This window comes from Hylobates moloch, unplaced genomic scaffold (assembly GCF_009828535.3).
Source record: "Hylobates moloch isolate HMO894 unplaced genomic scaffold, HMol_V3 SCAFFOLD_10, whole genome shotgun sequence".
Taxonomy (NCBI): domain Eukaryota; kingdom Metazoa; phylum Chordata; class Mammalia; order Primates; family Hylobatidae; genus Hylobates; species Hylobates moloch.
In genome coordinates, this window is record NW_026652285.1 from 91,406,025 (window position 1) to 91,432,781 (window position 26,757).

At 41.3% G+C, this 26,757-nt stretch overlaps 1 protein-coding gene across 1 annotated transcript in view; it reads right to left on the minus strand.

Moving 5' to 3' along the window:
- Positions 1–26,757, minus strand: part of BRINP1 (BMP/retinoic acid inducible neural specific 1) — a 204,221-nt gene that overhangs the window by 77,339 nt on the left and 100,125 nt on the right. Inside the window, exon 3 of the mRNA XM_032164985.2 lies at positions 1,082–1,272. Within this exon, the coding sequence (XP_032020876.1) occupies positions 1,082–1,272 (191 nt within the window). The remainder of the gene's footprint in view (positions 1–1,081; positions 1,273–26,757) is intronic.

Sequence of the window (26,757 nt, forward strand, 5' to 3'; positions counted from 1 at the left end):
TAACTGTTAAGCAGTGAATAATATTATTGTAGGAATGAATAAATTTGCCTAACCAATCTCTCCACCACATTCCCCACATTATGAATCGGGTCTTCTGACATTGTATGCTGAGCCTAGAAAGCTCTGCCACCTCCCTTTACTTAACCAGCTCCTGGTGAACAAAACTGTCACTTCCTCCAGGAAGTCTGTACTGACCACTCCAGTTGGTAGTGCTCAACATGTCTCTGAAGGAGAAGATCCCCTGTTATAATTATACCTCAGTCCACCCTGCCTGTATCAACATGCCAATCTCTCCTAGTGGGCATGGGCCATACCTAAATGCAGCCGGCGACTTTGTGAGTATGTGGCACAGTGCTCTATCACTAAGGGGTCTTCCTCAAAGTTCAGTGGATCCAGTCACTGTGGCAAAGCTGGTGACTAAGGGATTGCTCATAATATTAAATGATGCATTCAGGCAAGATCCACAAGCATCTAAAGGCACTAGTCTGTACTATTTTCCATTCATTGTCTTTGCATTTATTTCCTCTCCTTTATCCAGCCCTCTTACCCTTGCTCACTCAAAAACTTACTGGCCCTGATGGGGAGGGATGTGTAAGGCTGAGCAGGGTGGAACAATTAATCTGCTTTCCCATTAACCTACTCTAAGCCCACAGGAGTTACAAATGATAGCCTGTTTGTAAAATGATAACCTCGATTTATCAGTCTCTAAAGTAGACTTAACTAAACAAAGCATATTCCCTAAACAATATCTGAAATTTAATTATTTTCCCAGATTAGACCAAAGGAACTGAGAAAATGATCAGATTAGGCATTTCTAACAAATGGAGCCAATTCCAAGGTTAAGCCATATTTTCAGAAAATTTAGTAAACTCTCAAATTAGACTATCCCATAGAACTGAATCATCTCCTCAGATATGATCACAATAGCCAAGACAATTTGGCTTACCTGGCTATAAATGCTTTTGTGTGATGTAGAATGGCAGAGAAGCTAAGAAGGCTTTGCCGTTAAGATAGCCCACTCTCCCTTCCATCCCAAACCCAAAGTCATGAGAAGGCTCTGGCCCAGTGGCTGCTGACCTACCTCCCAATGTGGCTGAGATGAGCAGGTGGGTGCCGTACTTTTTGATGATGGTATCGATGAACTGCTGAGTGGTGGGTCTCCTGCCAAGCAGGCGGATGCTCCTTTGAAACTCCGGCATGAGGGGCACTGGATGGCGGACCAGATCTCTCCTCTCGATGGCTGTGTTCCTCACCTTCCAACGGGCAAACTCCCTGGGCAGGAGAAATGAGCAACACTCCTCAACTTACCACCACTGCCCTCAAGCCAAAGTCCACCCAACCATCCATCCAGGCATCTCTCCTTAAGTGGGAAAGTGCCCTACAATTTTAATATGTGTCAAGTGATGCTTTGATCTGGAGCTTCCAATCATCTTCAACCAACAAATATTTATTGAGTACCATTCTCGTCACAGGAATATTGAACTAGATAGACAACATCCTTGTCCTCAAGTTGTTTACAGAGCACCAGGGAGAAAAATATCAGGAGTTACTTTTATTAGGGGACGGGTAGAGGGATTGAGGAAAAAGAAAGAGTAATAAAAAGAATAATCTGATGATAAAATGGATGATGATAATGTACTGATGAAAATTTTCATGGTATTTTATAGTCCCCAAGAATATCACGTCTAAGCTCTTATATAATGATCACACTAGCCCTATGCCAGGGGATTATTATCCATTTCTGATACCTATCACAGGACCGAGTCCTCCATCGTCTTCTAGTTGTCTGTCCATCTCTCTTGCTAGACTATAAATGACACCACAAGAATAGAATCTTCTTAGGCACTCCCTAACCCAGCCCTGTATATAGCTCAGTGCCTGTTACATGGCAGGATTCATGATAATGCCAGACAGAGAAATAAACAAATGGAAAGAAGGAAGGAAGGAAGGAAGGAAGGAAGGAAGGAAGGAAGGAAGGAAAGGAGGAAGGGAGGAAGGGAGGAAGGAAGGGAGGGATGGAGGGAGGGAAGGAAGGAAGGAAGAAAGTAAGAAAGGAAGGAAGAAAGGATGGAAGGGAGGAAGGGAGGGAGGGAAAGAAGGAAGGGAGAGAGGGAGAGAGAAAGGGAGGGAGGGAAGGAAGGAAGAAGAGAGGGAGGGAGGGAAGAAGGAAGGAAGGAAGGAAGGAAGGGTGAGAAGGAGGATATATAACAGTAGAGAGGACCTAAGGCACAAAGCAACCTGAGGCCTGTTCTAGGATAATCCAGAAATCAAATATTGAGCCCAGAGCTCACTTTAATCCAAAATGTTAACATGTATTCATTGAGCACCTAGTATTTTAAAGCAATTAAGCTATGTTCCAAAGACCATGTGGGAGAATTTCCATGTTTGCTTTCACTAATAACAGAGGATCTCAAGACCAAACAACAACAAATTTGGAAGTCCAAGTCTTGCTCTGCCTCTTGCAAATTATGTGTTGTGATCTTGTCCCCTCTCTAGACCTACATTTCTTCATCTATAAAATTCAATTAATGTTATCTATTTGCTACTGCTGAGGCAGGAATTACATGAAACACAGAATGCAAAATACCTTTGGAAACTGCAAGGTGCTAATTTAATGTGAAATATTGTTTTATAACTTTATTTTCTCACAAGTTCCCAGACATGTACATGTAAATCATTAAAAGTTCACATACAGCCAACTTGGAGCATACAAACCGAGTACAAGTGAAAACTTAGAGGGACTGAGTGAAGGTTGCTTTTGCTCAGTAACAATCACAGTTCCCACCAAAGATGCAGCTCCCCCAGAATGACCAGCTCTCCGACCTGCCTGAGTTACATGCTCTCGGTCCCTTGGGGAAAACAGACTAGACAAGAGGGCCGTAAGGTCAGCTGAGATAAATGATGGGAGCCAGAGTTTAATGAAAAGGTCTCTCTCTCCTGCCACAGGATGGGAGAGACGAATGAGGAAAGGGACACAGGGCAAAGAAGAAGCAGAACAGTGGGAGTATCTGGCCGGAATGTGCCCTGGTAATTTACCGGTGGTGTCTGACCCCTGATTCACAGAAAACTGGGTCTGAAAAAAGCTTTCACATTAGAATATGTTTCCAAGATTCGGAGATCATGGTCTGTGTCTGAGTAAGAAATCTCTGTCCATAATTCAAGACATAGTTCAAATTTGAAGTCCACTGAGTACCTTGCATGTTGTTGCAGGTACTTAAGTCAATCAACTGCACTCAGTGAACCCTTCAAGACACCTACTAAGGGCAACATATGATGTCCACGGAAGGGGAATGCACATGTCACAGTCCCTGTCCTTAAGAAGCTCACAGTCTGGAAGACTTTTCAGTTTATTATAAATCAAGGACTACAGGACACAGGAGGAGAAACCTGAACTTTTCAGGCCTCTAGGGAAATCTTCAGAGAGGAGGTCATGTTTGAACCATAGTTTTTAAGTTTGCATGGAATTTAGATCAATGAAGTGTGGTTAAAAACAAAAACAGCCAGAATGGAGGTGCACGCCTGTAGCTCCAGCCACTCAGGTGGCCAAGGCAGGAGGATCACTTGAACTCAGGAGTTCAAAACCAGCCTGGACAACATAGTGAGACCTTGTCTCTAAAAGTAAAAGAGAAATAAATAAACACAAAAACAACAAAAAAAACTAACCATGGGGAGGAAAAGTCAGGACGGTGAGCAGGGATACAGAAAATGTTATGAGAAGGGCAGAATAAAACAGGGGGAGCATGAAAAAGAGGGTGTGGGAGGCAACAAGATGGAACAAGTAGTTGACGGGATGTGGGGATGGGGGAAAGACCTTGTCAGCCAGCTGAGACAAATGTTACAGGTGTGGCAGGCAGCTTGTGGCTTGAGTCCCAATGACCTCGGGCCCAGGGACTTGTTTCTAATTAATAGAATATGAAAGTGATGGAGTGTCACTTTCATGTTTCAGTTACAAAATTCTTCGATGTCTATTTTGTGTGTGTTCTGTGTGTCTCTGGTTCTCTAAGTCCCTCTATGTCTTTCTCTGTCTCTTTTTCTGCCTCACCCACTGGCTCTCTGTTCCCTCTCTGTTTCTTGCATTGGCTGTCCTGCTGTCTCCGTCTCTGTTTCTATCTTTTCTTCCTCCCTCCCTCTCACTCGCTGCCATGCTTTATATTCTACCTCTCAATATTTACATTAATATCTATGGAGACATCCACATGGCAAGGAGCCGAGGGAATCCTTCGGCCAACAGCTTCCGAGGAAATCAGACCTTGCAAGGAACTGAATCCTGGCAGTAACCATGGGCTTAAGCTAGGAAACAGACCCTTCCCAAGCTAGCCTTGAGATGACTGCAGCCTGGTAACAAACCCAGAGACAGGGCGTCCAGATTCCTGACTCACAGAAACTGTGAGATAATATTGTTTTAAGTCACTGAATTGTGAGGTAATTTGCTAACCAGCAATTGATCAATACACAGCAATGAGAAATGCCAAATATCTATGGGGAAAAGAGTATTTCCTTATCAGCTAATCCAAGAAATTTATAACATTATATATACATATAATTATGAGGTTATATATATATGCATATAAACATACTCATATATCAGTATATAGAAAAATATATATAGTTATACGTGTGTGTGTGTGTGTATCACTTTTATTCATAAGTTACTGTCTTGGGTTGCTTTTTTCATATGGACACACCTGTATTCCTTAAAATCAATATTTATTTCACACAGAGAGGTTAAGTAACTGTTAAAGGTCAGGTAGCTAATGAGTGGTAGAAGTGAGTATAGAAAACTGGCATCTTGACTCTTAAATCACTCTTTTAATGTAAATATTGAGAGGTAGAATATAAAAGCATAGTAGAACCAGTACCAATACAGAAGAATGGTGCCACTCCCACCACCAAATTACAAGGCATGACTCAATTCCTTTTTCTGAAACAGCCATCACAGTCTTTGACGTTCACCAGCGATAGACCAGGGCCTACCATCTGTGTTGCTTCCTTGAAAAGAAACTCAGAAAGATGCCTACACCAGGTACCCAGTTTATCCCTCACAGGGTGGATGTACGGCCTAAGTGAGGAAATGTATGCGACCTGCTGAGCACAGAGTCAGGTACTTGGAGAGAGCTCAGTAACTGGGGATGTTACCCTAAAGCACTAACTACCTGCTCAGCACCACAGACTACTACTAGACATATACCCAAAAGAATGGAAATACATATTAAAGAGATAGGCCCATGTCTTATCACAGCACTATTTACAATACGCAAAATGTGGAATCAAACTAAGTGCCAATCAATGGATGAATGGATAAAGAAAATGTGGTATACATACTCAATGGAATATTATTCAGCCATAAAAGGGAATGAAATCCTGTCATTTGCAGCAGCATGGAAGGAATTGGAGGCCATTATGTTAAGTGAAATAGTCCAAGCACAGAAAGATGAATATCACACATCCCACTCATCTGTGGGAGATGAAAAATGGACCTCATGAAGATAGAGAGTGAAATGATGGTTACCAGAGGCTGGGAAGGATAGCTGGGGAGGAATGAAGGGAAAAACAAAACAATGTAAACGCATTTATTACCATGGAACTGAACACTTAAAAATGGTAAAGAACAAAAAGAACAATGAGCTCCATGTGCAAAAATGGAGGTGAAAGAGAGGGGATAGGACAGTTAGAAAGAAAGGGATGTGTGTGTCTGCGTGTACCTGTAATATATGAATGATAAGAGCTAAAGGCAGAGAGGTTGTCAAGGACCACAGGATGAATGACTATGTGTCAAACTATGATAGTAGATTTCAGTCTATAAACTCTGTTCTCACTGGCCAACCATCCAGGCTAAAAGCATTTTGAAGATAGGTTTATGTGGCTCTGCAACCGTTACAGGGATGTTGGAGCAAAGACTGTAATAATCACAGGATTCTGTGATTTTTACACTCTTTACCAAAATACACTTAAGTAAAAGGGCTCAATAGCACCCAGATCTATTCAGAGCTAGATTTAAACAACATTAGAGACAAAAAGGTTAATTACGTATTTGAAATTTGAGCACCTACTATTTTTCCAGCTCTAAAGATACCACAGTAAACAAAATTAATGAAAGTCTTGCTCTCAAGGGGCATACATGCCGGTGACAGTGGACAGATAACAAAGAAACAAATATGTAATGTGTCAGGGGAGATAAGTGTTATAAAGACAAATAAATCACGGGGAGGAGGCTGGGATGTCCAGAAGGGGGTGAGGCTGTCATTTCATATAGGTCATCAGAAAAGGCCTTCGTGATTTCATGACATTTGAGGAGACACCTGAGGGAAATGAGGGAAGGACCGCAGGGCCACCTGGTGAAACAATGTTCCAGGAAAAAAATAACAGCAAACGCAAAGGTCCTGGGGTAGAAATGTGTTTGACACATTTGGGGAACATCAAAGGGCAGCCTAAATGAGTAGAGGGGTGATATGGGAAGAAAAATAATATCAAAAGATGAAGTGGTAGAACACAGACCTCAAAAGGCTTTGTCAGCCTTAGTAAAACTTTTTTAAAAATTCTAAGTAACATGAAAAGTCAAAAGAAGGTTTTGAGTCTACCTAATCTGATTTACATTATAAAGGAAGGGTAGGCAAACATTTTCTATAAAGGTCCAGGTAGTAAATATTTTAGATTTTTCAGCCACAGGTGCCTGTTGCAACCATTCAACTGTGTCCTTGTACAGGCAAACAGTCATAGACAATACAACTGAGTGTGGATGTGCTTCAATAAAACTTTATTTACAAAAGCAAGTGCCCAGATATATTTGGCCCACGGGAAATAGGTCCTAAAAGCTTCACTCTTACTCCATTCATAGAAGTAATCAAATCCAACTAATACCATCCACTGATGGGAAAATTGAATGTCAAAAAGATTAAGTTATTTGCTCAAGATCACACAGCAAATGATCAGGAAGGATTAAATCAGAGCCCAAGGCTCATGACTTCAAGTGCAATACTCTTTCCATTGCAACATGTCACTTTAAAAAAAATAAAGTAAAAGAAAATACATGAAAGAATGCAAGTCTTGCTTGCCATGTTGTCTAACTGCCCTGCTGGCCCAGGAACAATTTCATGTCAGTTCTCAGGGAATTGAGCACAACATAAAATATATCTTTCCTTCTGAGTGCACAGAACAAGCAAATTCCCCTTGGAGGAGAAGGCAGAACTCACAATGGCATAGGATCTGTGGAATATGCTTATGCCCAATTAAGCATCCCAGCAGGGTGGGCAAACCAATTAGACTGAGATTAAAATAAGATCCTGGATGGAAGTCATGGGGTGTCTGCAGCAAGGGCCATCCCACTGGGGGAGCCAGAGGTGGGAGGGCAGATGATGACAGGGCCTGGGGATGGATGAAGACTGCAGCCAGGGGTGCTGGATTTAAGATGAGGCTGGAGAGAAAATTGTAAGTCCAAATCTTTCTTTTTAGAGCAAAGCATTGCCTGTATAGGAATCCTCCTTCATCTTCTTTATTAGTCCTCTACTTTCCTATATATGTGCAAAAAAATACACGTATGTACACTCAATGACACAGTGCACAGAAGGAGACGTGATTACGAGACAGAAAACAGAAGCCAGGTGCAGTGGCTCACGCTTGTGATCCCAGCACTTTGGGAGGTCAAGGCAGGCAGATCGCCTGAGCTCAGGAGTTCAAGACTAGCCTGGGAAACACAGTGAAACCCCATCTCTACTATACATACAAAAAACTAGCCAGGTGTGGCAGCATGTGCCTGTAGTCCCAGCTACTCAGGAGACTGAGGCAGGAGAATCTCTTGAACCTGGGAGGCGGAGGCTGCAGTGAGCCAGGATCGAGCCACTGCATTCCAACCTGGGCAACAGAGCGAGACTCCAGCTCAAAAAAAAAAATGACACAGGAAGGAGAACTGGCTCTGCACTCTTGGGACGGTGTATTCATTCCTGGATATCCGTGTCTCTACCTGTGAAAGAAACTGATTGAACTGGATCATCTTTAACCCTGTATCCTCCAACCTGGGCTCTAGGGGTAAAACTGTGAGTTATGATTCTACCACCTATTGGTTTATACATTGTAAAATGTAAATGGTAGCTACCTTACAAGGATAGGCTTAGGATTATATTAAACCATGAAAACATCAATACAATATTAAAGTTATTATCAATATCATCATTGTTGTTATGATTACATGAGCAGCTACCTTAGAAAGTTGGGTGATAGTGGATAGATGGTGGAGTGAGAAGGGAAAGGACAAAATTATGCTCTTTTAAAATTACCAGTAGGGAAAGGTGGGATCTGATTCTTGTGAAGTAAACTGAAAGTAGCAAGGCTGAATTGAAGAAATGAAGCAATAGTTTATAAACTCCTTCCAAGTCTATTTTTTCGTATACGTGATAAGGACAAAAAGCATGCACCTCCTCAAATTGTGCTGGGAGAGTTAGATGAAATAATAGACAACTTCTTTATACAGTGCAACAGGGTATGAACAATTGTTAGCTGCTGTTGGCATTAGCATTTTTTTTTTTTACAATTATTTGTATAGGACACACTTATGATGTTTCTATTGCTTAAAAGGTTCTATTTTAGTTTCCTCATCTGTAAAATGGGGTGGTGGAGTGACAATTTCTGCACCTTAGAGTTGTAAGGGGAATGCCTCCAGCAGTCTCGGGTCTATAGGGAGCACTGGATAAATGTGTTTCCTCCATTGTTTTTAAATAATCGAGCTCCTAATAACCTCTGAAGAAGTGGAGGGTTCTTTTACTCTTCTCATACATGTTTTATGACTTGTTCACTTACATGAATCTGATCTCAGATGTAGTTGGAGGTTACTTTCAAAAACATACACATCTTATAGGCTTTAAAATATACATAAAATAGGAAAAATAAAAGGGAGAATAGAAAACGAAGTTTGGGTTAAAATAGAAAATGAAGTTTGTACAGTTAATTCTATAAAGTCCTGAACACTTGATTCAAGTGAACTGCAAGTGTCTCTGAGCTTCCTTGCAGCTGAAGGAAAAAGGGGAATTATAGCCAAAAGCCATACAGTCAGAAAGACAGCAGAGTAGTTGTTCGAAGTTATTTGAGAAATAGATTCCCTCAATGCTACAATAAGACACAAACATTTCCCATGGTTTCTCATGAAGAGATCAATAGAGTTGACGCTGGTGGGAGATGTTCTGAACAATATTCCTGTGAGTTTGATGGGCTTAAGGTAGCCTAATGCATATAATGAAGCACTATTCATACACTATTCATACAGTAAGCAACAATAAAGCAACTCCAAGAGGGGCAAACATATTACAGTCTAAATATATAGCTTTCTGGTGGTCTGGCTTAATCCAAGAATATATTTTGGAATACTGCAATGACATTGAACCCCAAATAAATGTTTGTTGAAAGCATGATTGATTACAGTGATGGGATGTTTGCATTTGTTTATTCCTGAGTGGCTTATCCCATTGGTCGCATTAACTAATCATTTGGAAATGGATAAAGAGAAGCTTCTGAGTATCGGGGTGATAGAGGAGAACTCTGGGACAGCTTCTGTTATTGTTAGCAGCAAATTATCCCCAGAGGTGAACAAGGGGAATCACAGAGGAGAAGAGTGAGATGAAATCATTGAGCTGAAAGAGGAAAGAAGGCATTTCTCTTGCCTGCTGTTCCCACTCGCTCCCCACACGATCCTCAGCCAGCTCAGAGAAAGGTGAACCCAAGGGCATATGTGAAGCAGAAATGATGCATCTTAACGAGAGGGTGTCAGCTCCAAATCCCCTGCCTGCCTTCGTGTCCCGTAACACAACTGGCAAGGCAGCCGAGAAACAGCCGCATCCAGGCGGATCTCTCAGAGCATTTTGGCCCCAGAGGGGTGAAGTGAGGAAAAGCAGAAAAAAAGAAGAAGAAAAAAAGAACTATCTCTGAAACTGTAATTATGAATAGTATTATTTTAATTACAAGTAAAGATATCAACTTAACTTTAGAGAATAAAGTACTCCTTGCTTATAATGTGTACAGAGGTCTATTTTCCAAAGGTGTTCATTTAAGTAATGATAGTTTTACTCTTATGCCAGCCTCATAGCAGTTCTGAAGGCTCTTACGGGGCTGAATTCAGAGCAATGGGGGTAAATAATCTAAGGGGAGCACACTGGAAGGGGACTATGTGTTTCTCATGGCACATAAACTTGAGAGGGAAAAATAGAAACACAACAAGCACACTTGGAATGGCCCAACTTTTATATAAATGGGCCATTTCCAGAAAAGCAAGTGGGATTCTTCCTGAAGCACCGTTATCGAGGGCAGGGGGCCACAATGGTGGCTATGAGAGTTAATTGTGGGAAAGGAAGCTTAGAATGCACTAGTTTTATTTTACCCCAAAGGGCCCAGTGTTTCCTGAGATATACTCCATGCACTGGAACTGCTCACTGCCTTGCCATACAGAATCCAAAATATCAGGATAGAGGGCCTTTAGGCACTCAGGGCCATCACTGTCATTTCGCAGATGAGAAAACTGAGGCCCACAGACAGAAAGGGACTTGCTAAGGCCACAGCACCATTGGTGGCAAGAGGGACTAGGAAATCAGTTCCTCATCTTAGATTCCGTGTTCTCTACTCTGATCCACTGTCTTATTCCATTTTCTTGACTTTGTGGGGTCTGTCGTGCACTTGGTCCTTTACAAATCTCTGTCAGCCTGCACATTATTCTCCCAACAACCTGGAAGATGGGGAGTATGATCATCCCCATCACAAGTGGAGGAAACCGAGGCCCAGAGCAGTGAAGGCCACTTGGAAAATCTGCACCAGAGCTGGGACAGAAATTCAGGTTCTGTGATTCTCAGTCTGGGATCTTCCTTGTTTCTTCCTATTCTCTACTCATCTGCCCATTCTGGTGTCCCCCATGTGAATGGGGGAAGTCATTGACTCTGGCAACCCACCCTGCCAGGAGTCCCTGCAATGCTCTACAGAAAAACAAAATAGAGGATATCAAGGAAAGCAAACGCTCATTCCATTGAGCACCTGGAAGGAGGATGCAAAACAGGTCCTTTCACAAAGACATTCTGGTACCGTGGGATGAGCACAGACTTTACGGTCGGCCTGGTCTGGCTCTGAATCCTACAATAAAGCCACTCATTAGCCGAGTGAACATTTGCAAATCCCTCAGCATCTCTGAGCTTCTTTATCAGTGCAATAGGAATATTAGTATTTACCTTGCAGCATTGCTGGAAGGATTAAACATAATGAATGCAATTAATCTGGCAGTAGTAGCTACTCAATAAATGTTAGCTACGTATCCTGTGGCAAGGCGTTGTAAAACGAGAGTTTGTTGTATAACACATAACTTTTAATGGATATTTTAAATGATCTTAATATGCCTACGGGCTCCAGGGATTACACAAACTGCATATAAACAAAATATTTAAAATTCTATTGACTCAATTTGTCTCTTTGCCTATTTCCAAAGCATCTATTGTGAAAGTGTGACTCATAACGAAATATAGATTAATAAAAGTTTGGAATGGCAATTATTTTCCAATTATCATAAATCCTATTAAACATTGCAATTATATGAATTTTTTCCTTTCAGATCACAAAATTTGAAAGCTCCAAGGGACCACAAAGAGTGTCTTTGTCACTGCCTTAAATTTTAGATGGAAACACAGGGACTCTGAAAGAGGAGATAATTCTCTCAAAGACACACAGCTGTCAGTATAAGAGCTGGTTTTAAAATCCAGGTCTCGCACACCAGGTCTCTGCTTAATTCCCTCTGCCACAGTGCTTTGTTTAAGAAGAAAAATGAACAACTTTTTTCCCGGCAAGTAATACTGCATTTAATTGTCAATTTCTTTCTTGTTAAGATATTTTAGGATTAGTGAGCATGCTGCCATCTCAGAGCCTCCCCCAAATCCACATTCTCAGCTAGACCCTTCATCATTTTCCTATAAAGAAATATTCCCTGTCCCTGTTCAAAACTAGTTAAGAAATATCTTTTTCTTCTGTTAATTCATTCAGTTATATTCACTGAATATCTGGCTCTATATCAAGAACCAGGGATCTAAAACCATACTTTACTTAACCACAATGCACTAACATCTTTAAAGATTAACTCACAAGGCACCAAACTATGGGCCAAAGACCAAATGTGTCCCACTGTCCGTTTCGCAAATAAGTTTTTATTGGAAAACTATCACACTCCTCTATTTATGTGCTGTATATTCTGTGGGTGCTCTTGCACTACAGTGGCAGAGTTGATTAGCTGCAACAGAGACCAGAAGGCCCACAAAGTCTAAAATATTTACTGTCTGACCCTTTATAGACAGTTTGCTAATCCTGTTTTATCTCATTGACCCGGACATCAAATAATATATTTTAAGGAAATAATCAAGGATGATCAAAGATTGAGATATTGTACTACCACTGACAGAGATAGATAGATCAGTGATTTGTTTGTTTTGTTTTGACAAAAGTATTCTCTTGCTCCCAAAATGTTTGAAAACTACTGGGCTGAAGCAAATTAGAAAACAGGGATTTTTACCCACATAGCCTTCTTGGAGAACTTTTAAACCTGAATAACATACTCATTATTTAAATATATACACTGGAAGAAACTGATAAAAACTGCCCAGGTCACATCTGAGTTAAGAAAATAAACGTTTTAAGTGGCATTTATAATTTGATGATTAAACAAGGTAATTGATTTAGTATACTCAATGATAATAGAAAAACGATGGGGCGGGGGTCGTCTAAAGTATTCTTAGAGATATTTGATTTGATTACCAAAGCATCATAAGAAGGAAGGCATCATCAATTTTCCTAGTTGGTAGGATCTGATGAGTTGTAAATGTCATGAAAACATGGCTCTGAGGGTTAAAACTGGAATGACTGGGAATAATTGACAGCAATTATTAAATAACAATTTAATTTAAAATATTCTCAATACTCTCAAAATTACACTCAATAAAGCAAGTCCTTGCTGACTGTCAGAACTGATCAGAATAGAACAAGCTGCTCTGGGAAGTAGAGGAGTCCCTATTTTTGAAGATACTGAAGCAGAGTTTGCATAACTGATTGACAGAGATGCTTATAGGAGGGATTCAGAATCCAACAGGCGGTTGGAAAGTGTTATTGTTGTCCGTACTTACTAGGAAATGCTATGAGTTTCAGAAAAGTAAAAATGTTTATGGAACATTAGGAACTGTCTTCTGGATACCCAGGTGAACTGGACATCTTTCAGTCAAAAATTAGTCATCGCTGTGGCCATAGACACGTGTTAGTCTCACATAGGCACCAAGATGATGGATAAGTTATGGTAGGGATAGCCTATTTAGGTTTTTCCAGCTCTCAGTTCATTGGACAGTACTCCAAAACACACTGAGAAATGCCAGTTTCCTGTTTTATCCCAGAGCTACTCCCAAAGTCTGAATTTTAATTCTGTTCTTTCTTCTAAAGCACATAAAAATGGTTTCTCTCCATCAAATTGTCCTCAGTTCCCGTTTTTTTCCTGTCTCCACACATGACTACCATTCCTCTTGAGCATAAGGTATTTGATGGCAATATCCTACAAAAGGCCACTGCCAACAACCAACATGGTATTTCTGCAAGCTCACATGGTCTTTTCCAGAAGGAAGAATACTACTCTTTTCTACTTCCTTTTCTTTCTTTCTCTCTCTTCCTTCTTTCCTTCCTTCCTTCCTCCCTCCCTTTCCTTTCTTCCTTCATTTATTCTTTCTTCTTTCTTTCTCCTCTCTTCTCTTTTCCTCTCTTTCCCTCCTCCTTCTTCTCTTCCTCTCTCTCTCTCTCCCTCCCTCCTGCATGTATTTACTGCCTAAACCCCTAGTAGACTTGGAGATAAATAACATCTCTTTTCCAATATTGGACATGTTTGATTTTCCAGGTCCATATGCTTAAGCATAAATATATGTTGGTCACCTATATATGGGCCAGGCACTTTGCATGAATACTCATAACACAAGCACCCCGGGAGCTGGTTGTGGTTATTTTCATTTTACAGATGAAGCAACTTAAGCTCAAAGATTCCGGGTTTAACTATCTCTATGACACTATGTGCATGCCACATGTGGTTTAGGATTGTTTTCAACCCAAAAATCTCTCTAGCAAGCTAATTGCCCATTATGAGACCCAAGTCTATGAATTTATATAAGTTCTTCTTAAACTGCATCATATTTCTTACTTACTTCCTGTATTTTAAGCAAGATTCTGCCAATATTTTGTCCTCCTTAAAAGCTGAGGCCAGGCGCGGTGGCTTACACCTGTAATCCCAGCACTTTGGGAGGTCGAGGTGGGTGGATCATGAGGTCAGGAGTTCAAGACCGGCCTGGTCAATATGGTGAAGCCCTGTCTCTACTAAAAATAAAAAAAAATAAAAATAAATTGCCGGGCGTGGTGGTAGATGCCTGTAATCCCAGCTACTCAGGAGGCTGAGGCAGGAGAATTGCTTGAACCCAGGAGGCAGAGGTTGCAGTGAGCCGAGATCATGCCTGCACTCCAGCCTGGGCGACAGAGCGAGATTCCGACTCAAAAAAAAAAAAAAAAAAAAAAAAAGCTGAAATTGGACTTGGAGGAACCAACACCGGACTGTGGGCACAGGCATATAAGTCAGCCCTCTACTCTAACATAATAACCTGGACAACCTTAGACAAATAATGATTCCTCTTTGAGTTTCACTTTACTCATCTGTAAAATGAACAGTTGGAGTGGATTAGTGGCCTTCATGCTTTTACTTAGACTTGAAACATTTGATTTATTAATATATCCTTTCAAATAATTTTGGGGGTAAGATCTTATCTCTATGTTAGGTGCTAGGACTACAGGAGTAAACACTACAAACAAAGAATGTACATTTTGCCGGAGGAAGTACAAATAATAACATTCCAATAAATATTTTGCAAAATAAGTAAACTACATATAAGTAGAACTTCTCAGGGGATCGTGATGAATGCAGACCCCTGCCTCTCCCCTCACCATCCTGCCCTTCAGGCCAGGGGCACAATTTGAGAACTAACAGACACAGATGCCATCTGTGTTATTTTGACGTGAGGTCAGCCGCCCGCATCAGAATTTGGTGAGAATCCATGTTAAAATACAGAAACGAGAGCTTAGTCAAAACTTAGCAGGCCAGAGTCTTTGCCTGCCTTTTTAACAAGCTCCCAAGCGACTCTTCTACAGAGTGACACTAAGAACTTCAGGACTGAAGTGCCTCTGAGGTCTCCTCTGCTTTGGACAATCTTCTCCCCCATTCTCCCTTGATAAACTCCTTCTCAAAGTACTGGGCCTGGGCTTGGAGGTCACTTCCACAGGGCACTTTAGTTGACTTTCCCAACTAGCTCAGCCTCAGGCTCCCCCAGACCAGCTGGCAATGATTTAATTGTCCTCACTCTCCACTAGACAGTTATCTCTGTTGGACAGGGACTGTATCTATTTTTCTCATCTGTAAGTACATTGCCTGGAACTTATAAAATACCCAGTAAACAATTCTTTTTTTTTTTTTTTTTTGAGATGGAGTCTCACTTTGTTGCCCAGGCTGGAGTGCAGTGGCGTGATCTCTGCTCACTGCAAGCTCCGCCTCCTAGGTTCACGCCATTCTCCTGCCTCAGCCTCCCGAGTAGCTGGGACTACAGGTGCCCACTACCACGTCTGGTATTTTTTGTATTTTTAGTAGAGACGGGGTTTCACGGTGTTAGCCAGGATGGTCTCGATCTCCTGACCTTGTGATCCACCCGCCTCAGCCTCCCAAAGTGCTGAGATTACAGGCGTGAGCCACAGCGCCCGGTCAACAATTCTTAAATAAATGAAGGCAATACAAACGGGCTTATGAATGGATCTTCTCTCCTTTCCAGCACTAAGAAACTTATGTTCTTAGGCACTTCCCGCAATCAGATTGTTTCACTGCCAATACAGAGCCCCTGGAATCTGGCAAGTTACCTTAGGACTCTGTTTCCAAATTGCCTAAGTCTTCAGTGACTTCCTGTTTCTATTTATTACTTCACCCTGTTTCATGCGTAGGTAGAGGTGGCAATTAAATCCTCAGAAGTGAGGAATTTTGGAATTAATTCTTAACACCTTAGTGCGTTCATTTTTTCCCCTTTCCAAGCAGTAGCATGTCGGGTAAGACCAGAGATCTGCAGGAAAGAAGTCTTAATGGGATTAAATAAAACAAGGTTCTTTGCCAAGACACACAGAAGTAAATGCCACCCACCTGGTCCCTCTGCTTCTACCTTGACAACCTTACAATTCTTCTTAAATATGACAGCCAGAGTTATCTTCTCAAAGTGTGAGTTGGCTCATGCCACCTCCTTCACCTTTTTGGGAAGCAGTCAATGAACCCCACTGTCTATGAGACAAATAGGAAACTCTCTCGATTTATATTCAAGATGCCTTATGTTCAAATTCTCAGCTCCTTCCTCATTGCCCTGTCCTCATCCCAGTCACTTTATATTGCTCTGTGAAACTATTCATAATTAGCATCACCCACATTCACCTTTTTCTTACATTTATATGAACTTTCAGAAACTAGCCACTATTAAAAATGTAGCCCTGATGTTTTTTTGTTTTTTTTTTTGTTTGTTTTGAGACAGAGTGTCGCTCATCACCCAGGCTGGAGTGCAGTGGCTTCACCTCAGCTCACTGCAACCTCCACCTCCAGGGTTCAAGCAATTCTCTGCCTCAGCCTCCTGAGTAGATGGGATTACAGGCACCCACCACCATGCCAGGCTAATTTTTTTGTATTTTTAGTAGAGACGGGATTTCACCATCTTGGCCAGGCTGGTCTTGAATTCCTGACCTAGTAATCCGCCCGCCTGGGCCTCCCAAAGTGCTGGGATTACAGGCGTGAGCCACTGCACCCAGCCAGCCCTGATATCTAAACACTGAATAGGACACTATCTGTGCTGTCTCCTGTTTTACTTTCGTTGTTATGCTCCATCCAAATGTACAAACACACTCTAACTTCCAAGTTATCTTACCCACATGCAGTTTTCTGTACTGGAAAAACTCATTCCCTACTCTCTCAGGTTCATCTTACTCACCAATATCACCTTGCACTTCCTCAAAGTAGGTATCACCCTGAACTAAAATTACCTGCTTACTTCTCTTTGTCACTGCTACAGGATGTGTCCTGCATGAGAATGGAAAAGTTGTAGCTTGTTTGGGATATTCTTAACACCTAGCTCAGGGTTTGCATATAATCAGTCCTCAAGGCCAGGCATGGTGGCTCATACCTGTAATCCTAGCACTTTGGGAGGCCAAGGCTGGGGGATCACTTGAGGTCAGAAGTTCGAGACCAGCCTGGTCAACATGGCAAAACCCCGTCTCTACTAAAAATACAAAAAAAAAAAAAAAAAAAAAAAATAGCTGGGTGTGGTGTCCGGTGCCTGTAATCTTAGTTACTCAGGAGGCTAAGGTGGGAGAATCACCTGAACCCAGGAGGCAGAGGTTGCAGTGAGCCGAGATCACGCCATTGCACTCCAGCTTGGGTGACAGAGCAAGACTCTGTCTCAATTACCAAAAACAAACAAACAAACAAAAAATCAGTCCTCAAATCATCGAGGAAAGAATAACCATGTCTCTCTCAAACTCAGTTGACCCCATGACTTCCTATTCATTCTTTCAATCAGTACCTTTTTTTTTTAACTTTTATTTTAGGCTCAAGTGTCCATGTGCAGGTTTGTTCACACAGGCAAATTGTGTGTCATGAGGGTTTGGTGTACAGATTATTTTGCCACCCAGGTAATAAGCATAGTACCCCATAGGTAGTTTTTCAATCCTCAGCCTCCTCCCTCCCTCCCTCCTCCTTCAAGTAGGTCCCAGTGTCTGTTGTTCCCTTCTTTTCAACCAGTATTTTTTAAGCTGTGTTTATGGTACTCTTCTAAATGCCAAGTGATAAGACAGTGACTAGGACAGGCAAATTGTTGTTCTTTTTGAATTTACCTTCTAGTGGGAGAACCAGATGATAAACATGCCAATGCAGATATAATGAAATGCCAGACATGGTAAGTCTCAAGGAAAAAATAGAGCAAGTTCAGGGGACAGACAGTGACAAGGAAGGGAGGTCCCATGTTCCTCAAGGAGGATAAATACAACCAGAGGGAGACTTAGAGGCAGCAATCGGTTCCAGGCAAAGGGAGGAGCAATTGTAAAATGTCCCATGCTGTGAGTGAATGTAGAATGTTTGAAAAATGATAAGAAGGCCAATTTGGAGAGGTAGAGAGGGAGCAGAGGCCACATGAAGGAGGTCCTGGTAAGCCATGATGAAGACTTTATTGTTATCATTTTATATTGACAAATTATAGGGTACAAATTGTAGGACAGAAAGTGACGTTACGATTATTTAATACAATGTGGAATGCTCATATCAAGGTAATGAATATACCCAAAACCTCGAATATTTAACATTATTTTGTGATGAGAACATTTTTAATTTATTCCTTTAGCAGTATTAAAATGTACAGTACTCAATCATTAATTATGTGAAACACATAATCATTAATTATGTGAAACAGATCTCAAAATTTAAGTCTCAGATGTAACTGAAGCTTTGCATCCTTTGACCGTCACCTCATTTCTCCTACCCTCAGTCTCTGGTAACCACCATTCTACTCTCTGCTTCTATGAATTCAATGGTTCTAGCTTCCACATGTAAGTGAAATATGCAATATTTGTCTTTCTGTGCCTGTGCTTATTTCACTTAGCATAATGTTCTCCGGTTCCATCCATGTTGCTGCAAATTAAAGAATTTCTTTCTTTTTTAAGGCTGAATAGGAAGGACTTCAGATTTTGTATTAAGTGAGATGAAAAGCCACTATAGAGGCTTTTATAATGTGCCAGAATCTGAGTTGGGTTTCAGAAAGATCACTCCGGCTGCTGTGTAGAGAATACCTGAAGGCAGGGGAGGACAAAATCAGAAGTGGGGATGCCACTAGGCGGTCACTGCAGTGATCCAGATAAAAGCAGGGAGTGGCCTGGATGAGGGCAGTAAGTAGATACACCAGGAATGCATTTTCTTTTCTTTTGATTTTAATTGACACATAATAATTGTACATATTTATGGCATAAAATATAATGTTTCTAAGGAGAGTTTATAGGATTTGCTGATGTGGAATATGAAGGAAAAAGAAGAATCATGGATACTTACTTGCTTGGGGTTCAAATATCTGGATCAACAGTGATGCCATTCAGTGAAAATGGAAACACTGGTAGAGCCACACATTTGAAGAAGCAACCAAGAATCCAGACGTTGACGTGATACATTTAAGAAGACTATTAAAGGCCAGGCGCAGTAGCTCACACCTGAAATCCCAGAACTCTGGGAGCCCGAGGTGGGCGGATCACCTGAGGTCAGGAGTTCAAGACCAGCCTGGTCAACATGGCGAAACCTCATCTCTACTAAAAATACAAAAATTAGCCAGGCATGGTGGTGGGTGCCTGTAATCCCAGCTACTTGGAAGGCTGAGGCAGGAGAATCGCTTGAACCCAGGAGGCGGAAGTTGCAGTGAGCCAAGGCCACACCATTGCACTCTACTCTGGGCAACAAGAGTGAAACTCCATCTCAAAAAAATAAATAAATAAAAATAAATAAATAAATAAATAAAGCTATTAAATAGTCAGGGATATAGGTCTGGAGTTTAGAGGATTTGTCTAGATTGACAACATAAATGTGAATTGTCAGGGTAAATTCTATAACACCAGGAGAACAGATGAGAGCATGAAACCACAGGCATAGATAGAGAAGAGGCCGAAGGACTGAGGCTCTGGGTGCACCAATATCTAGAGACTGAAAAGAGAAGAATCCAGCAATGACACTGAGAAGGCTATCCTAGTGGACAAAGATGAATGAGAGAGAAGTTGAGTAAAGACAGTGTTTCAGTTAGGTCAGGTGCAGTGGCTAATACCTGTAATCCCAGCACTTCGGGAGGCCGAGGCAGGCGGATCACCTGGGGTCAGGAGTTTGAGACCAGCCTGGCCAACATGGCGAAACCCCGTCTCTACTAAAAATACAAAAATTAGCTGGGCGTGATGGCACATGCCTGTAATCTCAGCTACTCAGGAGGCTGAGGCCAGAGAATCGCTTGTACCCGGAAGGTGGTGGTTGCAGTGAGCCAAGATCACACCACTGCACTCCAGCCTGGGTGACAGAGTGAGACCCTGTCTCAAAAATAGATGATAGATAGATAGATAGATAGATAGATAGATAGATAGATAGATAGATAAAAGTGTTTTAGTATAAAATCAAAACTGTCTACCACAGCTGATATGGACTGGCCTCTGTTTATTTCTCCAACTTCACCCTCTACCATCCTCCATTAATTGATCTCTACCCAAAGTGGTCTTTTTCAGCCCTCAAAGAGACAGGGATGGGTTGACTCTCATACCTTGGTAGCTTGCAGGGAACACAGTGCTAAGATCTCTACCATGCTGCCTGGCACCATGAAAGCTCAAGGCAACCAGCTTAGAGAAGCAATCTTTGGCCACCAAAGCTAAACTAGACATCTTCCTATTACCTGATTTTTATTTATCTATGGCAATTGTGTCACTGCCTGGATTTATCTCATTCATTTGTTTAAACCTTATTTCTTTTCTCCACCTATTCTCCAGGCCTCAGGCCTTTATTCCACTACAATACAAACTCCAGTAGGACAAGGACATTGTCTTATTTATTGCACGGCTCATCACAAAAACCTATTAACTGTGTCCAGCACTTAGTAGGTGCTCAATAAATATTTGTTGAACACATAAAAAAAGAAATCACCTGTCCAACTCCCATCCAACAAGACCAAAATACTTCTTGTATGGAAACTTCCCTAAGACTTCCAACTCAACACAAAACATGAAAGGCACTAAAATGTAGTTGAAAAAGGATACACCTGGAAATCAAGTCAGAATAAGGTTCAAGTCCTAAATATGCTTCTCACAGCTGTGTGACTTTGCAGTGGTCACATAAATTCTCTGAGTTTGTTTCCTGCACAGTGAGGGCTCTAAAGATCCTTCCTCCACAGGCTTCCTGTTAGAGATAATGTGTAAAGTGCTGGCCATGTAGAGGTGCTCATAAATGGTGAGTACTACCTTATAATCATTATCCCTGTCTCCTTGGCACTCCCAAAGCAGACTTCTGAACTTCTCGTGACCCTAAATTACTATTATTTTTACACATGGGCTTTGTCCTTTTCAAACACTGTGAAATTATCAATACCAGTTCAACTCCCGTGAGTGCAGGAACTTGCAATTTCTAGATTCCTTGTAAATGCTCGTGGAATGATTCACCCTCCCCTTCCTCAGGGACATGAAGCGTTTTTAGCCTGAATTTCTTCCACTTCATTTTTACTAGGTCTTATGCCCTCCAGTGCTTGCATTGGGATTGTGAGAGTTTGCCCATATAATCCCCTGCTGGTCACTCTTATTACTCCATGGTTTCTTTCCTTTTTGGTCTTCCTACCCCCACCCCTGTTTAAAACTAACATTTATTCAGTGCCTTCTAGTTTACAAAGCACATGTCAAATACCTTAGTTTAATCCTCAAGGCTGCCTTATGTGGTAGAGATTTTTATTTATCTGTTTTTAAAATGTAGAAACTGAAGCTCCACAGGTGACATGACTTGAACAAGGTCACTGAGCCAAAAAGCAGAGGAGCCAGGAGGTTTATATAAATTTTGAACTTGCTTTCACATGATTCATTCATTCATTCAATATTTCATTCATTCATTCATTCAGGCAAACATTCTTTAGCAAATATTTATTAAGAACTAGATACTATTCTAAACACTTGAGATACATTAATAAAAAAAATCACAGGTCCTTCTTTATGAGACTTCTTTTCTAGCAGAAAGAGATAAACAATAAATATTTTAAACAAGTAAATTAGAAAGTGTTATATATTATGGAAAAAAGAAAAGGTGGAACACAGAAGGGGAGATTGGAAGTACTGGCAGAAGGGGATGCAATGTTAAGTGGGATAGTCAGGGTTGGTCTCATGGAGAAGATGACATTTGAGTAAACACTTGGAGGAGGTAGGGGAGTGAGCTAAGTTGACACTTGGTGAAAGAGCCTTCCAAGCAGAGGAGACACCAGGAGACCTGATAACTAGAGAGTGGTGAGGGAGGGGCAAGGAGTAATAGGGGGTAATGTCAGGGAGAAAACAAGGGACTGACCATGCTGGACCTCACTGACTACTGTAAGGATGTCGGGTTTTGCTATGAAATAAATGGAAGCCATTTGCAGGGCATTTAGTTAAATGAGTCAGACAATCTGACTTATGTTTATAAAGATCACCCCGTGTTGAGAGTAGAATGTGGACAGGCATGCTTAAAAGCAGTAAGATTATACAGGAGGCTATTCTGGTAATCTAGGAGATTAAGGACAGTAGCTTGAATTAGGGGAGTAGCAAGAGAGGAGAGAAGAGGTGGCCAGATTCTGGGTTTGTATTTTCAAGGGAGTAAAATTAGGCTTTCCTAATGGATTAGACATGAAGTGTGAGAAAAGAAGGGGAATCAAGTAAGAGTAAAAGGTTGTGACTTGAGCAACTGGAAATATGAATCTTCTATTAGCTGAGATAGGGAAGGCAGCAGATAAGACAGATTTAGCTGACAATGAAAGGGGTAGTCAGAATTATAGGTTTATACACAATATACTTGAGAAGTAAGACATCCAAGCGAACACGTCCAGTGTGCAGTTGAGTTTACAAATCTAGATTTGGGGAGAAAAATGTAAAGAAGAAATATTATTGACATTCCCATTCACTTTCCAAAAAGATTTATTCATCCAATGAATATGATATGCCTACTATTCACCAGAATCTGAACTAGAGACTGGTGTTGAAATGGATGGGGGAAAATGGACACAGTTTCTGCCTCAGAGTATTTACAGTCTAGCAGGAAAATAGAGTAAGTATAAGAAATAAATAATTATAAGAAATAAATTATATTACAATATGATAAGGTTTTTGGTTGCAAAATAAAGAGGGAAATGGGAGTACATAGTTGTAGCGTCTGACCTAATCTAGGTGTTTCACTAAAAGCTTCCTGGAAGAAGTAAGATTTGAGCTGATAACTGATGAAATGGTTAAGCCAGGAGCATAGAAGAAAAGGAAGTATTTTAGGCAAAGGGAATAGCTCATAGGTGAACAGAAACATGAGGTATAAGAACAATTCAGAAACCATCAAGATGAGTACAGGGGAAAACGATGAGTGTAAATGATGAGAGAGAATGATGGAAAGAGGGACGCTGGGCAGAAGAGACCAGAAGGACCAAAAAAAAAAAAAATCAATATGTGACCTTTGATTTGACCCTGAAAAGGAAAAACAGTGATGAAAGAATTTTAGAGAATATTGAGGCTACTGGGTATTAGATTATATTATGCAACTATCATTGATTAATTTTCTTAGAGATTTTAATGGCCTGATTATGTATTTATTGTGAAATGTATTTATTTATTATTTATAGGAGAATGTATTATTTATATAATGAATTCATTTATTTATTGTTTATACATGTCCTCATTCTTAGAAGAAACATGCCAAAATATTACAGGGGAAGTGACATGATGTCTACAACATATTTTTCATTCTTTTTGGAAAAAAGAGAGAAAAATTAAGGAGAGCTAGAAAAAAAGAGAGAAAGAGGGAAAAAGTAGATGTGGCAAAACATTCGTGATTGGCAAATCTAGGTAAACAGTACATAACTGTTGATTCGCCACTTCTTTGTCTTTTTTCATTTTTTTTTTTTTTAAACACACAAACACGTGCAAATTTATTTCTGGAGAGAATTTGAGAGCATACTGAAACTACCATTTTTTTTTTTCTTTTTAACACATAGAGACAGGGGTCTTGCCATGCTGCTCAGGCTGGTCCCACCTAGCCTCAAGCAATCTTCCTGCCCCAGCCTCCCAGAGTGGTAGGATTACAGGCATAATGTTGTTTCCCCTTTTAAAAATTTTTTGAAAATATTTTGAAATGCTTTTGACAAAAAAAAGTGGGAAAAATTATTTATTTATTTACTTTTTTGAGACAAAAAAAAAACAGCCTGTCACTCAGGCTGGAGTGCAGTGGCACGATCTTGGCTGACTGCAACCTCCGCCTCTCGGGTTCAAGCAATTCTCGTGCCTCAGCCTCCTGAGAAGCTAGGATGTAGTAGCAGGTGCACGCCACCACGAACGGCTAATTTTTGTATTTTTAGTAGAGTCAAGGGTTTCACCATTTTGGCCAGGCTGGTCTCAAACTCCTCACCTCAGATGATCCACCTGCCTCGGCCTCCCAAAGTGCTGGGATTACAGGCGTGAGCCACTGCGCCCGGCAGGAAATTATTTTTTAAAGATGATGAACTTCAAAATATCTAGTTGAGGTAGGTGACCTGCACATCCATATTGAAATGAAAGTAAGAGAGAGACCAAAGCTGAATTCATAGGAGCAGACAACAAAACTGCTATCCCCTAGAATGCTGGGAAGAATGCCTCAGGGGCACCAACCAAAAGTCCTAACAAGCTAGCTCCAAAGAGAAGAAAAGCCAGCTACCTAAGTACAGCCTGGACAGTGAGGTCAGGAGAAGGGGAATGTGGACTCTGTGTGTGTTGAGCTTGCTGCTTCCAGGCATTTTATTTCCACACCATTTCCTGCTGTAGCAGCAACCATGAAAAGACTCGCTTCCCTGCTGGCCAAACTGGCCCCAGCAGCCACATCGCAGAGACTGACACTTTTCCATGGAAGTTTTTCCTGTACTAGCTCTCTCTGTTATCCATTTGATAACTCAGGGTAGCCTGAATTTGTGTCCTATATTGATTGAAAGTAATTTGAGCTAAGTCTTGTGTAGGTCCTTGTCCTTAGAGGTAGTTCTTAAACCAGAGAATGTGGGCCTAGGAGAAAGTACACATAGAATTCCCGCAGAGCCAAAAGCCCCATTCCTAGTCCCCTCCAACAACAAGTGCTGAAATCAGGCCAGCAGCCAGGGCTTCGGGGCCCTGATGTTTCCTGCACACAGTTCTGGGTGCTGTCATAATCCACTGCACAGGAATAAGAAACCAATAGCATTGAATTCTAGAAATGTAGTATCCGCATCAGGAGACAAAACTCAAAAAAGCAGGAAACAGAATGAAACCAGGATCTATTCCTGGCTCTGTCACCAAAGTGTTTTTTAAATTTGGGCAAGCTGTTTCACCTCCCTGGGCCTTGGATTCTCCATCTGTACAATCAAAAGTTTGAATAATATCCCTGAGGTCCTTTACGGTACATACTATAATTTTTGGAAGAATTGGAGAGCCAAGTGACTGTGAACCCTGGGTGATTCTCAGTCTGAATCCCAAATGAGGCCAGAGGCACCCAGACGGGCAGAATCTCGGCTGGGTTTTAGGGGTTATGAGGATTTGAGTCAGTAAAGAAAAAGGGTTAAAAAAAATGATTTGGGTGGGAGCAACGTGAGCAAGGCAGGGAGGCTGGCTCAAAACTACATGGAGTGGGGGTAGGGAGGGATGAAGAAAGCATGCAAGGATCAGCTCACTTAGTCTAATTCAAACTGCAAAGCCCAGCACAATGCTTCTTCCCTCCAGGAAACCTTCCAGATTTCCAATATTTACACTGCCTCTTTAGCCTGAATCATTCCTTCATGATGATCTCATTAGTACTCATTAGTAGATACCAATTGTTGAGTACCTACTCAGAGCCGTGGGTTTTAATTATTATCTCACTCAACCATTTCAACCACAAGGGTTGGGATAGGTATTAGTAAAGCCAAGATGCAAAAGTATCAGGTTCAGAGAGGTTATGTTCCTTGTCCACGTTCACCCAGCTAGATCAAATCTCTTTACAGCTACTTCATTCTGTTTATCCTTGGCTGATTTTCCTACTAGATGTTGAGCTTCTCAAGGACAGGTCACCTCTACCTCTGTATTTTCAGAACCTGGCATAAGTTGAAGCTGATTATAAAAATGCAAACTCAAATGAGATTATTCTGGATGCCTAGACAAAGATACAGATTGTAGCAGGTTAGGAAGCTAAATGTGGAGAGTGAATGCAATTGGCAGCCTTACTTCACTGAGTCAATCCTATTTTGTTTATCCTGAGTCATTCTCCAGGTTGCCCAGCCAAGGAAACCTTTGTTGTCCTCGTCTCCTCCCACCCACTGGCTATGCTCTCTAAATGGCAGTTGTTTCCTAGCTCAGAGAAATATAGAGTTCATCACATGAAAGGAGAGGAGAAGGAGAACCCAGCATCCCTTTGCTGGCCTTAAGTGATCCAGCCCTGGAACACAGGACCCTGGGGTGTGAGGACCTATGAGGGAGAAGCAAACTGTAGTAGAAAAAACAAAATGAAGAGTGAACAGAGTTAAATGATTCCTCTAGGGCGACTAACAAATGGATTTGGGTGAGATTACAGAGAACCTCTGAAAGCCTGTATGCTTCTGCCAATGAATCTGAATTCATTTCACTGGACTAAGCCCCAGCTGGCCCTGATTTGGAAGAGACCATTAGAAGAGCTGGAGGAACACACATTCTTCTGCTGGGCAACCCTGGGAAAGTCTCGCTAACTTGCTGTGCACCAGTGTCCTTATTTGTAGAATGGAAATGATTCTAACAGCCCTGTCTACTTCACAGGTCAGCCCGAAAGACCAAATAAGAAAATATGCACAGAATCAGTCTCATACCCATTCTAAAATTAGAAAACTGAAGCACAGAGAAGTTAGTGACATTATCAGAACCCTAAAGCATCAAGGGATGGCTTCAAGTCACAGAGAGTAAATGCAGCACTTGGCTTGGAGGATCTTCTAATTAAGTTAT